This window comes from Canis aureus, chromosome 7, assembly GCF_053574225.1.
Source record: "Canis aureus isolate CA01 chromosome 7, VMU_Caureus_v.1.0, whole genome shotgun sequence".
Classification (NCBI taxonomy): Eukaryota; Metazoa; Chordata; class Mammalia; order Carnivora; family Canidae; genus Canis; species Canis aureus.
This window is the reverse complement of record NC_135617.1, coordinates 58,985,860-59,001,326: the sequence shown is the minus strand read 5'-3', so window position 1 is coordinate 59,001,326 and position 15,467 is coordinate 58,985,860. Positions and strand designations below refer to the sequence as shown.

Sequence of the window (15,467 nt, the reverse complement as noted above, 5' to 3'; positions counted from 1 at the left end):
ATTCAGTTGGATAAGTCTATTCTAACAATGCTTAACAAAATGTCCACTCAGTTTGTTTATGAACAGAACTACATGAACATAAACTTCAACTTCCATCAGTGGTTTTAGAGTTCACTTTCCTTCTATCATTTTCTTTCATTCAGACTCTCTTTCAACTAAGAAAACCTCCCTGACCCCTCTAATAATGCATCCTCAACACTACTACCAGATCATTCTACACCTGTATCAGGTCACTTCCCTCCTCAAGAAAAAGTAATAATGGCTCCCCTTAGTTTTGAACATAAAGTTCAATCAACTTAAATAGCCTAACAAATAAGGCCCTTCTTGATTAATCTCTGTCTACCTTTCCAGACTGGCCATTTTTCACCCAACTTTGCCCCAACACCTTAGAATTGAGTACAATTCACAAAATGCTGTAAGCTGCTCCATGTGGTCTTGGTCCTTAACATTCCTTCTTGTATCTCCCTCCTCTTGCCTTTCCTACCTACAGGTGTTGAATCAACGCCTAACAGTCCTTCAAATTCAGCTAATTTTCACCAATTCTGAATAACTTTCACTGAATTCATCAATCTGGTTGAAATTTTCCACCATATCTAGTATCATGTATATACTTCATGTTTATATGTCATAGTATTCAACACACAATATTACATTCATTGACTTATTTGCGTGTTCCAAATAGTTCAATATTAATTCATTTCCCTTGTGAACTACGCTTTAACTCTGTAATCCCAGCACTAACATAGAGCTTAATACATAGTGCTTAATAAATGCTGCTAGAATGAACAAATGAGTGAGTGATACTAAACTTTTAAATTCCATATTTTAAGATAATGCTATATATATAAAATTGTTGTAAAAAAGGTTGTGACATCTGGTTTCCAGTCTGACATGTAAACAGGTTGGAAGGCGTCACTCCCTTCCTAAAAATAAGAAAAAAGCTACACAAACTGAAAATCAACCACTCTTAAATCCATCAGAGAATTGAGATCACAGGGCAAACCAATGTGATAAACACTGATGGAGACTGACAAATGAATACAGAGTTACAGCTTCCCAAAAGCAGAACCCCTAACTGGAACCAGGTAGGAACACTTAAAGGGTAAGTATTCATTAACTGCTAAAAATTAAGCATGGACTAGCAGAAAAGACAGAAACTCAAGGTAGTCCAGCTTTAGATGGGGGAAGGGGGGATCTATACACTATTTTATCTTCCAGATACCTACCATGTTCTCAGGGTGAATACCAAGGAAAAATCCCCTTCAGAAGGGGAAAGGGGAAAGTAATCATTTTGAAAAAGCTCCAGAGTATTCTGTTCTGCTAAACAAAAGAGCCCTTAGAGGGAACTATTTACCAAAACCTAAACCACTTGCAATACACCAAGACTGACTGTCCTAGAGAAAGAAAAACACTTAACTCCAGCACTCAACAGTCTTTGGAATAGGAGAAGGGAAATCTCCAACTCCAGCCTCATCTAGCCTTCACATGGAGAAACAAAAATACTCAACCCCTGCTCCTCTAGCCTTCCTACTTAACCCAGTGTGAGGTGAGAAGAGAGGGGAGGAGAATAAGAGAAGCACTTACAAAAGTCACAGACTCACTGAAAGACTAAAAACTAATCACAGAATTACACTACACTTCCCCTTCTGCCACCACTACTACCACATAAATCAGCTTTTTGCACAATAAAAGTAGAGCTGAAAGACCCAAAAGCCTCAGACTCTATCTACTTAAGAAAGAGTCTCAAGGGAACTTCAATGCCAACAGGAGAAACAAAAACAAGAACACTCAGAAAACTTTTGTCTCTGACACTATTGCTACAGCAACAGAATCATGGCCTAACTCCTAGCCAGATAAACATAGACATTTCATACTGAAAGCCTACCTACCTGTTTCTTTTATCTGACTTTCAACAAAAAATTACAAGAGATGCTAATTAGGCAAAACATTAATCTGAAGAATTAAAGCAAGAATCAGAACCAGACTCAGATATGTCAGAAATTTAAAAATCAGACTAAAATTTACATGAACTAAACTAGTATGCTCTAGGCTCTCATGGAACAAGTAGACATCAAGTGAGAACATGGGTAATGTAAGCAAAGAGAAGAAAATACTAAAATAAATTAAAAATCTAAAAAGAAAAGCTAAAAAATAAAATCAAAACACTGTAAAAATAAAATGAATGGGCTCATCAGCAGATTGAACATGGTAGCGGGAAGAATCACAGAGCTTGAAGATATGTCAATAAACTTCCAAAACTGAAAGGTAAAAGGAAAAAAGAATAAAAAAAGAAAAGAATTATTCAAGAACTGTGGGAAAATTACCCAAAAAGCAATATACATGTAATAGTACAACCAAAGGTAGAAGAAAACAGAAAAGGAAAGAAGAAATAGTTGAAATAAAAATGGTTGGGAATTTTCCAAAATTAAGGACAGACACCAAACCACAAATCCAGGAAGTTCAGAAAGAACCAAGTAGGATAAACACCAAAATACTGACACCTCGGCATATCATATTCACACTGTAGAAAATCTTGAAAGAAGCCAGGAAAATAACACACATGCCTTACCTATAGGTCAAAGTAGTCAAAGTAAGAATTGCACTGGACTTCTCTTTAGAAACTAAGCAAGAAAGAAAAAAGATGAATTAAATATTTGAAGTGTTGAAAGAAAAAAACCCACTTAGAATTCTGTGTCTAGCAAACTTATTCTTCAAAAGTAGAGAAATAAAACTCTCTCTCTCTCTCACTCTCTCTCTAATCCATCATCAGTAAACCTGCCTTGCAAAAATTGTTAAAAGAAATTCTTCAAAGAGAAAGAAAATGATATGTCAGAAACACAGATCTATATAAAAAAAAGGGACAGTATTAGACAAGGTATATATAAAGGTAAAATAAACTTTTATTTAAAAAAATTTTTATTTTATCTATTAATAATTGATATAACAAGTCACAGCTTGATCAAAATAATAACAGCAACAATGGACTCAATGTTTATAGCTTACAGATAAATGAATGACAGCAAGGTTTTATAAGGAGGGAATACTCTTTTATAAGATATTTGCACTACATAAGAAACTATGTACTGTTATTTCAAATTGGAGTTGGATTAGTTTTAAGTGCATATTCTAAACTCTAGAGTAGCCACTAAAAAAGTTTTTTTAAAAAGGGAAGAAAAGTTTAACTGATATGTTAAGGAAGGAAAGAAGATACAATCATATAAGTGCTCAATTAATACCAGGAAGAAATTTTAAAAGTGAGTAACTCTTCCCCCAAAAAGAAACAAAAACAGGGCAATAATAGGTAATAGCTGCAAGTACAGTAGATATTAATCCAACTATATCAAAAGAAGTGTTTAGAGAGACTGATCTAATTGTATGCATGTATTAGAAAAGAAGAAAGATCTAAAATCAGAAATCTAAGCTTTCACCTTAGGAAAATAGATAAAGGACAAATTAAATTCAGAATAGGCAGAAGAAATAATAAAACTTCAAACCAAAATTAAAGCAAGTGAAAATGGGAAATCAACAGAACTGACGAAACCAAAAGCTGGTTTTCTGAAACAAATAAATTTGTAAACCTCTAGTCAGATCAAGAACTAAATAGTGAAAGGGAATAAAGGGGAAAGGAGAAAAACTGAGTGGGAAATATCAGAAAGGGAGACAAAACATGAGAGACTCCTAACTCTGGGAAATGAACAAGGGGTGGTAGAAAGGGAGGTGGGTGGGGGGTGGGGTAACTGGGTGACGGGCACTGAGGGAGGCACTTGATGGGATGAGCACTGGGTGTTATTCTATATGTTGGCAAATTGAACACCAATAAAAAAAATAAAATAAGAAAAAAGAAGATATAAATTACATGGGAAATGAAAGAGGGGGCATCACTACTTATCCCTTGGATATTTAAAAGGATAACAAAGAAACACTATAAACAACTCCATGCCCAAAATTTGAAAATGCAGATAAAGAGACCAATTGCTTAAACGATACAGCTATCAAAACTTAAAGCAAAGAGTAGATAACCTAATTAAGTCTACATCTATTTTCAGAATTGAATAAATAAGTAATAACCTTATAGAACAGAAAGCACCAGGCCAAGACACCTTCACTGGGAAATTCTAACAAACATTTAAGGAAGAAATTCTCCACAACTCTCTACAATCTGATACTGACAGAACACTTCCTAACTCATTCTCTGAACAGCACCCTAATACCGAAAGCAAAGACATTACAAATAAGGAAAAATACAAAATAGTATCTTTCATGAACATAGATACAAAAAAATCCTTCACAAAATATTAGCAAATCAAATCCAGTAACGTATAAAAAGAATTACATGAGATTATAAAATAAGATTTATTCTAGGTATGAGAGGCTCATTCAACATTTAAAAATCAACTGATATAATCCATCACATCAATGGGCTGAAGAAGAAAGGTGGTATATTCCTTTCAATAGATAAGGAAAAAGCATCTGACAAGATTCAATACCATTCATGATAAAAAATTCTCAGCAAACTAGAAATAGAGGGCAACTTCCTCAAATTGATAAAGAACACTGGCAAAAACCCTACAGCTAATGTCATACCTCACGGTGACAAACTAGATGTTTTCCTAGTAAGATCAGTAACAAGGCAAGGATATTCTCTTTCACCAGTCCTATTCAACATAACAGAAGTTCTGGTTGATAAAATAAGCTAAGGAAAGAAAATAAAAGGAATGAAGATTGGAAAGAAAGAAAGAAAGCTATCTTTGCTCACACATGAGATGAACATCTATGCAGAATATTGCAAAGACTCAACAAAATATTCCTAGAAATAACAGGTAATTAGTAGTAAAGCTGTAGAATACAAGGTCAGTATATGAAAACCAATTACTTTCCTAAATACCACCAATCAATAATTGGAACTTGAAACTTATGAAGTTATATTGCCATAAAAAAATGAATATTTAGGTATTAATCTAAAAAAATATGTAGAAGATTCATATGATGTAAACTACATAACTCTGATGAGTGCAATTAAAGAAGACCTAGAAGATCTAAATAAATGTTTTCACTGACCAGAAGAAAACTTTGTTAAGATGTCAGTTTTCTGCAACTGGATATACAGATTCAATGCAATCCCAATGAAAATCCCAACAAGTTACTTTACGAAATAACAAACTAACAAACTGATATTCTATCACTGTAACATAATAAAGCTATACTATTCAAGCCAGTGTGATAGTGGCAAAAGAGCAGACATTTAAATCAATGGAACAGAACAGAGAGCACAGAAACAGACTCACGCAAATATAGTCAACTGATCTTTGTTAAAGGCTTGAACTACTGCTGGAAGAGAAATAAATAACCAAGTGTCCATCAACAAATATATGTATAAACAAAATGCGGCATATACAGAACTCTTAACTAAATACAAAATGATAAATTAAAAATAGAACATGTATCTCACAAGTACCTCTGCTTATAGTGGCAAATAAGCATATGAAAAGACACTGAACATCATTTATCATTGAGGAATCGCAAAATTTAAAAAAAGAGGAGGTACCATTATACATCTATTAGAATGGCTAAAAGCCACACAGGGAGAATAGCAAACCCTGGCAATAATGTGGAGCAACAGGAGCTATCATTCATTACTGGCAGGAATGCAAAATGACACAGTCACTTTGGACAACAGTTTGGCAATTTCCTACAAAGCTAAATCTTTGGTTTGGTTAGGTATTACCAAACTATCTAGCAATCATATTCATAAGTATTTACTCAAATGAACTGAAAACATGTCTATGCTGAAACCTACACTTACATTTACAGCAGCTTTATTCATAATTGACAGAACCTGGAAGCAACCAAGATGTCCTTCTACAGTTGGATAAACTGTGTCTCTCATGAATAAATAAATAAAATCTTTTTTAAAAAAAAAAGGTTAATTTTCCTAATAAATGAATATTATAATTTTAAATGCCAAAACTATTTTTATTAATTTTTTAAAGATTTATTTATTTATTCATAAGAGACACAGAATGAGAGAGAGAGGCAGAGACATAGGCAGAGGGAGAAGCAGGCATTTCATAAGGAGCCTGATGAGGGACTTGATCCCAGATCCTGGGATCATGATCTGAGCCAAAGGCAGGCGCCCAATCACTGAGCCACCCAGGCGTCCCTATTTTTTTTATTAACTTTAGATGAAAATCTTCCCTACATAAATTTTAAATATTTTTTTTATCTTTTTAAATAAAGTATGCTTAATAGAATGTTCCTCTTGCTGTAACACAGTGATTCCTTTAAAAATCTATTAAGGTAGATGGGACAGTCTGAACTCCCATTAATGACCCTGTATGATGCTTTTGAGTCTCTGTATATTAGATTTTCATGTTTCGTTCCCAGACAGGTTATTCTTAATACTAACACTGATTTGTACAACTTGTTTATAATAAGTACTAGAGAAGGGAAAAGTATAAAAACAAACATATTAAAACTTTATCATAAATGAGGGCAAACAGGCAATGATCAGAACTTATAAGGGAGAAAGAAGAGAGGAACATTGCTCCTTTGTGATTAAATTATATGAGATTTGGGATACATGGGTGGCTCAGCGGTTGCGCATCTGCCTTTGGCTCAGGGCGTGATCCCAGAGTTCTGGAATCGAGTCCTGCATCAGGCTTCCTGCATGGAGACTGCTTCTCCCTCTGCCTATGTCTCTGCCTCTCTCTCTGCCTCTCTTCTCTCTGTGTCTCTCATGAATAAATAAAATATTTTTTAAAAAATTGTATGAGATTTATGTAATAATTTTTCAACTGTTTGATCCTTAGCTGTGTAATACCTGGAATTGCTTAAAATGTTCATAAAATAAGGTGTTCAATAACTGAATTGTAAACTCTTGCTTAAAGCTATCTCATTTCTATATAACTCATTTATTTAAAGCCTAAAATATCAATACATTACAGGTCTTAAATTCAGATCAGAATATGGGTCCATTTGCTCTTTACCGGTTTTTAAAAAAGATACTTTCCCTGTTCAGTTGTTGTAATCAGTAGCAGCAGCCAATAAATAATACTCAGTCTACCTAATATAGATGAATCTTTAGAGAACTAATTTAATTTGGATATTATGTCCAATAATGGGTGCAATGAATGTTCTGGAGTAGAATACCAAAAATAATCCTTTTTTCTACTCAGATTTAAATTCAATATAAATGGAAAACAGGGAAAATAGCTCATCACAATCACTACTAAAATTTCTTCACATCTTTCTTATTAGTGATGAACTAAATTAAATATTGAGATTTATGATAATGTGGGAATAGTCTATAATCAAGATTTATTTAGATTCCAACCTTATCCCTAAAAGGATCTCAGAGTGCCTTATAAAACTATTCACAATATATAATTACATGATCAAGATGAAAATGCCCTGTTTAAACACAGTTTACAAGATATACACATGTGATCTTTAATATAATAAACTAAAAACAGAAAAAACAAGTTTTTTATAAATAAGAAAGAATTCTATTATAACATGTATATTAAAAGTTTGATCATTATTTCAAACTCTTCTTGCTTGTTTCATAAAAGAGGCTATCCACTGGCCACAGATCTCTGTATATAAAGTGTAGGTGGCAGGAGTGAGCAAACTCTGGCTGCCTATTTATGTATATACAAGGTTTTACTGGAGCACAGCCAAGCCCATTCATTTATTTATTGTCTAATTTACTTATTGTCTGCTTTCAGACTACAATGGCAGAATTGATTGGTAGACAGAAACCTTATGGCCTATAAAGCCAAAAATATATTCTATCTGGCCCTCTCGTACAGACCACTGACAGGGTATTAACTAGTATGACACAGATTCAGGATAAATAATTTGCATAGAAATAGAGATAATAGGCCTCTCCTCATTAAAATATTTCTTGACAGAAAATAATACTATAAGCAAGTTAACAGCAGTGGTACAATTCAGTAATAATTTTTTTAACGTGAATGTAAAAAGTAAAACCATTAACTAAAATCTAAAATTACGAAGTATAGCCTAGGCTAATCATACAGTTTCATTTTTTAAAGCTGACTATAGGAATAAATAAAATTTCAAGTTGAAGTAAAATCTCTATATACCTTTTCCACAAAATGCTTCACCTTTCAGAACTCACTAAGGTGAAAAGTAGTAAAATGAATGCCTGTATACCCTTTGCCAGGATTCACCAATTATTAATGTTTTGCCACATTTGTTTTACTTACTTATTTGCATCTGACTTCATGAAAATAATTCCTCATGCACCTCTTTTAAGAATAAGGGTATTTTCCTCTATATGTGCAATAACATTATCACATTTAATAAATATTCCATAGTATCATCAATATCAGGCCATATTCAAGCTGCCCCAAATATCTCACATTTGGATGCTCTTTTTAAAACCTAGCATCCTGTCAGGATTCACATATATGACCAATTTCGGAGAGGCAAGAGCCAATTCTTTCTTTCAACAGTCTTTTTGTGTATACTATGTTCTCTCTTCGTTCTATAAACTTTTTCTCTGGAAAAGCTGTAGGAACACAATTTCCCCAGTGCTTTCCTGGCAGAACCATTTAGCAATGAAAGGGTATCCTGATAAAAGTGGGAAGGAAATTGAAATTCCAATTATCTTGGTAGATTCTGTTTTCCCTATAAAAAGTATCTAGAATGAAACTGTAATCTTATCTTGGTTACAATTTTTATATATTCCCAGCCAAACTGAGGGATTATCAAAAGTCTTATGACCAACTGCCTGCTGGGACTCAAGAACTTTTAATATTATCATGCTTAATAAGAATTATGAGTAATTATCCAAATCATCATTTTATTAAAAAAACACATCATTTTATAAAAATCTAAGAGTGTTTCCACTGGTCAGATTACATTTTATAAAAGTTTAAAAGAGTGCTTTTATTGGTCACCAACAAACCCAGTTTCAGAACACTAAACATATTCTTCTGTAAATGTATAGTCAATTTTATATAGTTTACTAAAATGAATAAAGTTTTAATCATCTCATAAAGACTAGACAGCTTGCATTTAGAAGTTGACTTCTTTGGCAATTTTTTTATGCTTTCAAGCTTTCACTAAAGTGTAACACATTTTGAATAACATCTTATATCAATATTCTAAAAACATGCACCTCTGAAAAAGAACCACGAATTTTTTTTTACTATTAATGTAATTAAAGTATATGAATACTTTTAACCTCTTTTCCCAATTTATTTCTTCAAGTTCAAACTAGAGCAATTTTTGATTACTAAGCCTCCTGGGAAATTGAGGTTTTCAAGGGGAATACTGTCAAATTTATTTTAAAAAATAATCAGTATTCTAAGTGGCTCATTTTCAATATATTTTCTATACTGTTGATTATGGCTGAACTCGAGTATTTTCTAGTGTAAACTACACACAAGGCTTAACAAAGATAGATCTAAATCTACAATCCCTTTTACTGAAACCAATGAAAAATCTATACACAGCAATGAAATTGGCATGCAAATAAAAGAACTGTCAAGACATGTATCCCTAAAAATAAGCCTACAATAACTATTTTAAAGGCTGTGTGTGGTCTCACCCATATATTTTGGCAAGATGCACTTTCTCCAACCGCAGCTAGATTCATCCAAAAGCAGTGGCACTGGAGAGCCTCTGTCTCACCTGTCAAAGTTGAAGAACGTTGTTCCAAAGACCACCATGCGTCCATGGAGAAAAGCCACAGTACTACAGCTGTTATTGATAAGCCGTCTCTAAAGGAGAAAATACTCCAAACAATTAAGCAAATCATTCTTAATAGAGATACAAACAATGTATTAATGTTTAAATAATGAGATGACAAATACCATGCCAGGTATGAAACAGAGAAAATTTCATACACTGGAATACTAAGGAGGGGATCTTTCATAAGTAACATTAACTTGATAGTCTTTTCTATTATCTGATAAAATTTCTATACATTATCAATTCAAAATCTCTAATAGGTTCACTTATTTAAATCTTACAAAACCTCCCTTATAAAACCTCAAAATTCATCTAAATTACTAAGGTCCTAAATCCATCAAAATTGCTAAAGTCTGACAGCTCAGAGCACAGAAGATTAAGATTTATAAACAGAAACCCTAAGTATATTGAAATCTGACTTTTTAAGATGATATCCTAATATCTTTGTCAACCACATTATAAAAGCAGTTTACATTTTTGCTTTAAACTAACCTCCCTAAAGCATATGGATCAATCAGGTAAGCTATAGGTAGGTTAACAAAAATAAAAAGAAACAGCAAGAAAAACAATTACTTTGAAAAGAAAAATACCTCAGTGGAAACTGAAGCCTCAACTTAAGCCCTAATTCAAATTTGGCAATAAAAAACAACTTATATATATATATATATATATATATAAAGAAATACACCTGGTTAGGTAAAAAGTTTAAATTCTCATGACAAGTATATCTCATAATTAACTTACTTTTCCAACTAGATCATAATGTCCTTTAACCCTTTTTAATACTGCAACAACTCAATTGAAAAAGAGAGTGTCCTTTTGTGCCTTTTTCAGGAAAGTTAATACCAAAAAGGTTCTCATAAGACAGTTTCACCTACAATCAAGTCTTACTGCACAAAGGCCAAGTTATCACAGTGCTCCAATGTATTATATGATGTCCTACGGTTTAATTTACTATATTCTCCAAGTACAAAGGTTCCAAAGAGATTAGTTTCACTTTTCCCTAGATATATTTAGTACATTAACTACTATAGTTGGGATATTATTTTTCTTTGGTTTTGTCAGTAGCATATTTGATATAAATTTTTATTAAGTGGTAGTATATGTAACATTGCATTGTGGGTAGTAGTTTCCTGCTTTAGCCTAGCCACATCCTCAGCTGTCATATGAGCATATTTCCCTTATTTTCTGCAAGTTCTCGCCTTTTTTTCTTCTTAGAAAAATGACAGCACTAGAAGATGAATTGTTCTAATAATTATAAGAAATATGAATTATTTATACAACTACACTAATATATTACAGATCACTCTGTCCTTTAAAAGGACAAAGTAATACTCATAAAGTGTTAAAGGTCATGTGAAACAATGTGTTACAAATAAAGTAACATAGAGGAAGGAATTAAAAACTATTAAGAAAACAAAATCTCTAATCAGATGCCAATACATCCAACAAATGAGGTGTACTGTATCAGTATAGAACAATGACTTGCCTTGAATGTTAGAGGCTTCAAAGCCACCAGGTAGTCATTAATGAAGATTAATGTCAGTAACTCCTACTAGAACCATAAGAATCTACTTTGAGACTTTACAGAAATGTCAAAACAGAGAAAGAGAAACCAAAAACAAAGCCTGGAGGAGAGAAGGAGGAAAGAAAGGGAAAAGTGAGGGAGGACAGAGAGAGAAGGAGAAAGTTTAGTATTTTCTCTTTGGGCATCCAATTTCCACATAATTTTACATTTAAACAGATAGCTGCTATCTACTAACCAAATGAAGTTGTTCGAACAATTATGGACATGGTGTTGCTCTGGATTTTTACATAATTTAATTAAAACAAACTGAGAAGGAAAAAAAAACAGAAAAAATATTCTCATTACATAAAGTACCACAAAATAACACCCTGTACAAACACACAAAACCAAATACATGCATGTAGTTGTATATATGAACATATACCCTATTAAAATGAAGTAGAACTAATCTCTCATAATCATAATCTAAAGCATTAGTAAAATTATACATATCTTACAAATATAAAAATATTTCAAATCATTAATATAAGGCCAAATAAATGCTATGTAAAGTTAAACAGCTATATATCATATCCAAAAAAAAACTGTCCAAAAAAATGATCACAAACCAAGTTGAAACAAGAGATTAAGAAAGTTCCTTACTAAAACCACACAATCAGTGAGAACATTTTAAGCTAAATCAGGATTTCTGTAATTTACAAAATCCCTACATCAAACTGTTTGCTCCTATTGTTTTCAATTACAAGAAAAATAGAAGAGTAGTAAATGGAAGTTTAAAACAATCCCCCCAAGAAACCACACACACCAACAGAAATGAGCACAAGATTGATACTAATAAAACTATTGTATTCAAATAGGATAATTAGCTCAGAAAATAAAAAATAATTCAAAAATAACCATGAAGATACATGTCTCATTTAAAACACTTTTTGCAGTATAAATATAAAAAGTTCAACTCATGTTGACAAATTTATTAAATACAAGGTAATGGGGAAGCAAGATAATTGCTTTACTTTCTGAAACTAATTTCAAGTTCAAAGCTATATTTCATTTCCACGGCATGAAAGTACGTAATTTATACAGCCGACCTAAACTTGTTACTTCCTTCAACAGAGCAAATACTAACATATACCCAAAAAGGATGGAGTTTTGAGATCTATGGTTTTCATTTCTAATTTTAAGCATAGTATAAATCCATAATGAAAAGCTTTACTTGCAGTAACTTATCTGAGTCAGTCTCTTCATCACATACAGCGAGTATTATTTCTAATGAAACAAACTGTCAATTATCAATTGTGTACCAGTTATCACTGCTGTTTTAAAATTTTTAACACAAAGTAACACTTGCTCCAAAGACGACATATTTACAATTTAGAAAAAATATACATATATGTGTGGGTAATAAGTATACCGACTTTAAAGCACACAACTTCCTTTTCTCCTGCCAGAATTCAATGGACCTCATAGGATAACAAAGTGCATAATCAACAATATCTATTAAATTCTTATGCAATAAGAGTAATGATCCTGACCAAAAAATTATGTGTAGGACAGTTACCTGCAAAAAGATAACAAGTAGTTAAGGGATACACAGATGTTAAAAATTATTTAAATACATGTAAGTCAATTTGTAGGGCCCAAAGTACACTTAACAACAACAAAAAAAAAAGTTTAAGGGGCAAATATTTAGCAAAAACTTTGGGTTGTGAGATGTCAAAGAATCCTTCTGCAGAAACTAAAAGTTCGTTCTAAAAGAAGAGCATCTACTTACCATACACACACTACAACAGCTACCTAAATTTTTTCAATGACCTGATTCTGCTATTGTATGTGCATATGGCACTATGTTTGGAAACTCCACAAATTATACGGACAAATCTCTCCTTTAATTTACTCTGGAAATTAATTCAAAATACAGATCACACTGGTACACCTTATTTATGAAAGAGAATAACTGAATAGCTTGCACATTCAATGAAAGCTTTTACTTTTCAATGTAAAACCTGTTTATACACACCACGAGGCATAATAAATCTGTATTGAAAATAAAACACTAAAATATATTTTTGGTTTTCTATCAGTAAAAGTTTATTATGAAAAAGTTCTAGGGTTGGGATAATAAAGGATTGAAGTCATTTTCATGTCTCCCCAGTGTATTTTGGGCACATGAAGTTTTTGTAAAGAAACTTATGAACGTGTTTGTACATTTATCTTTATCTAATAAAAACCAAAAGCAGATAATAAACTCTGCTAGGAAGACCAGAAGTGGGAATATTTTGGCTGTAACACCACCCTCAGTGTTTTCTAGCCCCAACCCCATTATACACCCCAAATAATGTTTTGTAATTCACGGTCTCCGCCCACACTCCCAGTCATTTACTTCACGCCACTCCTAGTTACTATCACACTAGGAAGAAGTCTAACATGCAAATTCAGAGTGGCGTGGATAAATGGCAAAAAAAGAAAAAAGAAAAAAGAAAAAAAGCCTAGAAAATTGTTCTGTTCGGCTTTATAATTTTTGTTGAAAAATACCCCATCGCTCCCAACTGATGAAAACAGGAAGCTCTATTCATAAATATGAAATTCTCTGCCTATGATATATAATCATCCTAATAAGAAAATGAGTTCTATACATACATGTCCAAAGGGGCAAAAAAGGAGATAGTTTCCCAAAGATGTTTCCAATTTTCTTCTGAATCAGAATTAGCAAATCGAGACGACTACATACTCTGTCTGTGTGCATTATTCCTTACTACACACAGCATTTTGTAATTTATTTCAAAGCTTCCATTATAAACAAAAACTACAGCTTCTGTTAACCCACTCTATTCTGAGCTTATAAAGCCAGTAACATTGAACATTCTAAGTTATAACATAAGAATTTTACTTTATAGATGTGTAAGATTTGCTATCAAAGGCTCTGTTAAAGTTAACATCCAAATAAATTATTTAAAGAATTATATAGGATAAATTCATTCCCTTGAAAAATCAAAATTACAAGCATAAAAAAAAAAAAACTAAGATTCATCCAACAAAGTGTATCAAAATTCTTACCATTCACTTTTTATCAGATCCTCAAACTGGTCATGAGATAAACATATACACAATACAAAAGATACTATTACATTCAATCTTTATTGTAGGAGCCAGCATCTAATATTGATCATACATTAACCAGACAGACATGATTTAGTATTTGTAAAGGAATCTCCAGACTAACACTTTCATGACAGCCAATTACAGTCAAGCCCAGCAAGCAGTTTGCAACCAGACCTTAAGAAAGGTAAACTTTTTTACAATGACTTACAGATTCACAAGTTTAAGAAGACAAGAAAAAGAAAAACAGAAGGACTCAAATCACCCAGCAAATATGAAGCAGACCCCAGAATGTGATACAATCCAAAGATGTAAATTATTGTAAATCATCACTGTTGTTCAGAATTTCACACAGCCTCTTGAGCCAATTTTGTTCTTTTCCACAGACACAATAATGAACTAAATAAAAGGAGGCAAAAAAAAAAAAATATGGGGGTCAGGGAATAGAAAGGAAAACCTTAACTGCAGAGTTCTGTTCTACAAATGCTTAACCTTACAGGAGTTTGGGCTCCTTCAGCATTTGTATTCTATCCAAATCCTCATGAGTCACAAAAATTAAAAAGCTATATCCTTCTGGATGCCAGGAAGGGCCTTACCACAAGCCTTTTGTCAGAGAGAAAGAGAGAGAGAGAGACAGTGAAAGAGAGAGAGCAAGAGCAAGGGGGGAAAAGCCACAGTGGTAGGCAGTCCCACTTTACTTTGAGTACTGTGAGGTCACAAACCACATGATTCTGTCTCTCCAGTAATAGTGCTTGCAAAAAAAAGGAGTTTTAAAGCTTTTGCTTTTTTGGATTGTGTGAATGCTTCATTCGCCTCACAAACAACCACAGAACCACAAGTGCGGTGCAAACTTTCTCCAGGAGGACAGCAAGAAGTCTCTGGTTTTTAAATGGTTAATCTCCGCAGGTCACTACCAGCCACCGAGACCAACAGAGTCAGTGAGTGCTCTCTAACCACAGTCTATGCAGTAATAGTAGGTCCTTCAAATATTTGCTCATTCTCTTTTTGTTTTGTTTCCTTGCTTTTCACATGTTACCAGCTACATAATTTCTTGACAGAAAAAAATAAATATAAAGTCTATGTACTCCAGGCATACTGTAAAACTAAAACAAGGTTTGGG

The 15,467-nt window shown here is 32.9% G+C and overlaps 2 protein-coding genes across 20 annotated transcripts in view; one reads left to right on the top strand and one right to left on the bottom strand.

Annotated features, from left to right (window-relative positions):
• SUPT3H (SPT3 homolog, SAGA and STAGA complex component) overlaps positions 1-15,467 on the bottom strand; it is a 603,243-nt gene that overhangs the window by 532,169 nt on the left and 55,607 nt on the right. The window contains exon 2 of one of the 7 annotated variants that reach the window (XM_077903821.1): positions 9,664-9,752. The exons of 5 other annotated variants lie outside the window; for them this stretch is intronic. In XM_077903821.1, the coding sequence (XP_077759947.1) occupies positions 9,664-9,701 (38 nt within the window). In that variant the 5' untranslated portion in view covers positions 9,702-9,752. Of the gene's footprint in view, positions 1-9,580; positions 9,753-15,467 lie in introns of all 7 variants that reach the window. One more of the 7 variants, XM_077903824.1, reaches the window with a different exon arrangement.
• Positions 15,064-15,467, top strand: part of RUNX2 (RUNX family transcription factor 2) — a 326,623-nt gene continuing 326,219 nt past the window's right edge. For 6 of the 13 annotated variants that reach the window (XR_013383457.1, XR_013383458.1, XR_013383456.1 and 3 more), the window contains exon 1: positions 15,066-15,285. Coding sequence is in view for 10 of the 13 variants with exons in the window: in XM_077903812.1 (XP_077759938.1) it covers positions 15,148-15,285 (138 nt within the window). In the remaining 3 variants the exon portion in view is untranslated. Of the gene's footprint in view, positions 15,321-15,467 lie in introns of all 13 variants that reach the window. The other 7 variants (XM_077903807.1, XM_077903805.1, XM_077903809.1 and 4 more) reach the window with 6 other exon arrangements.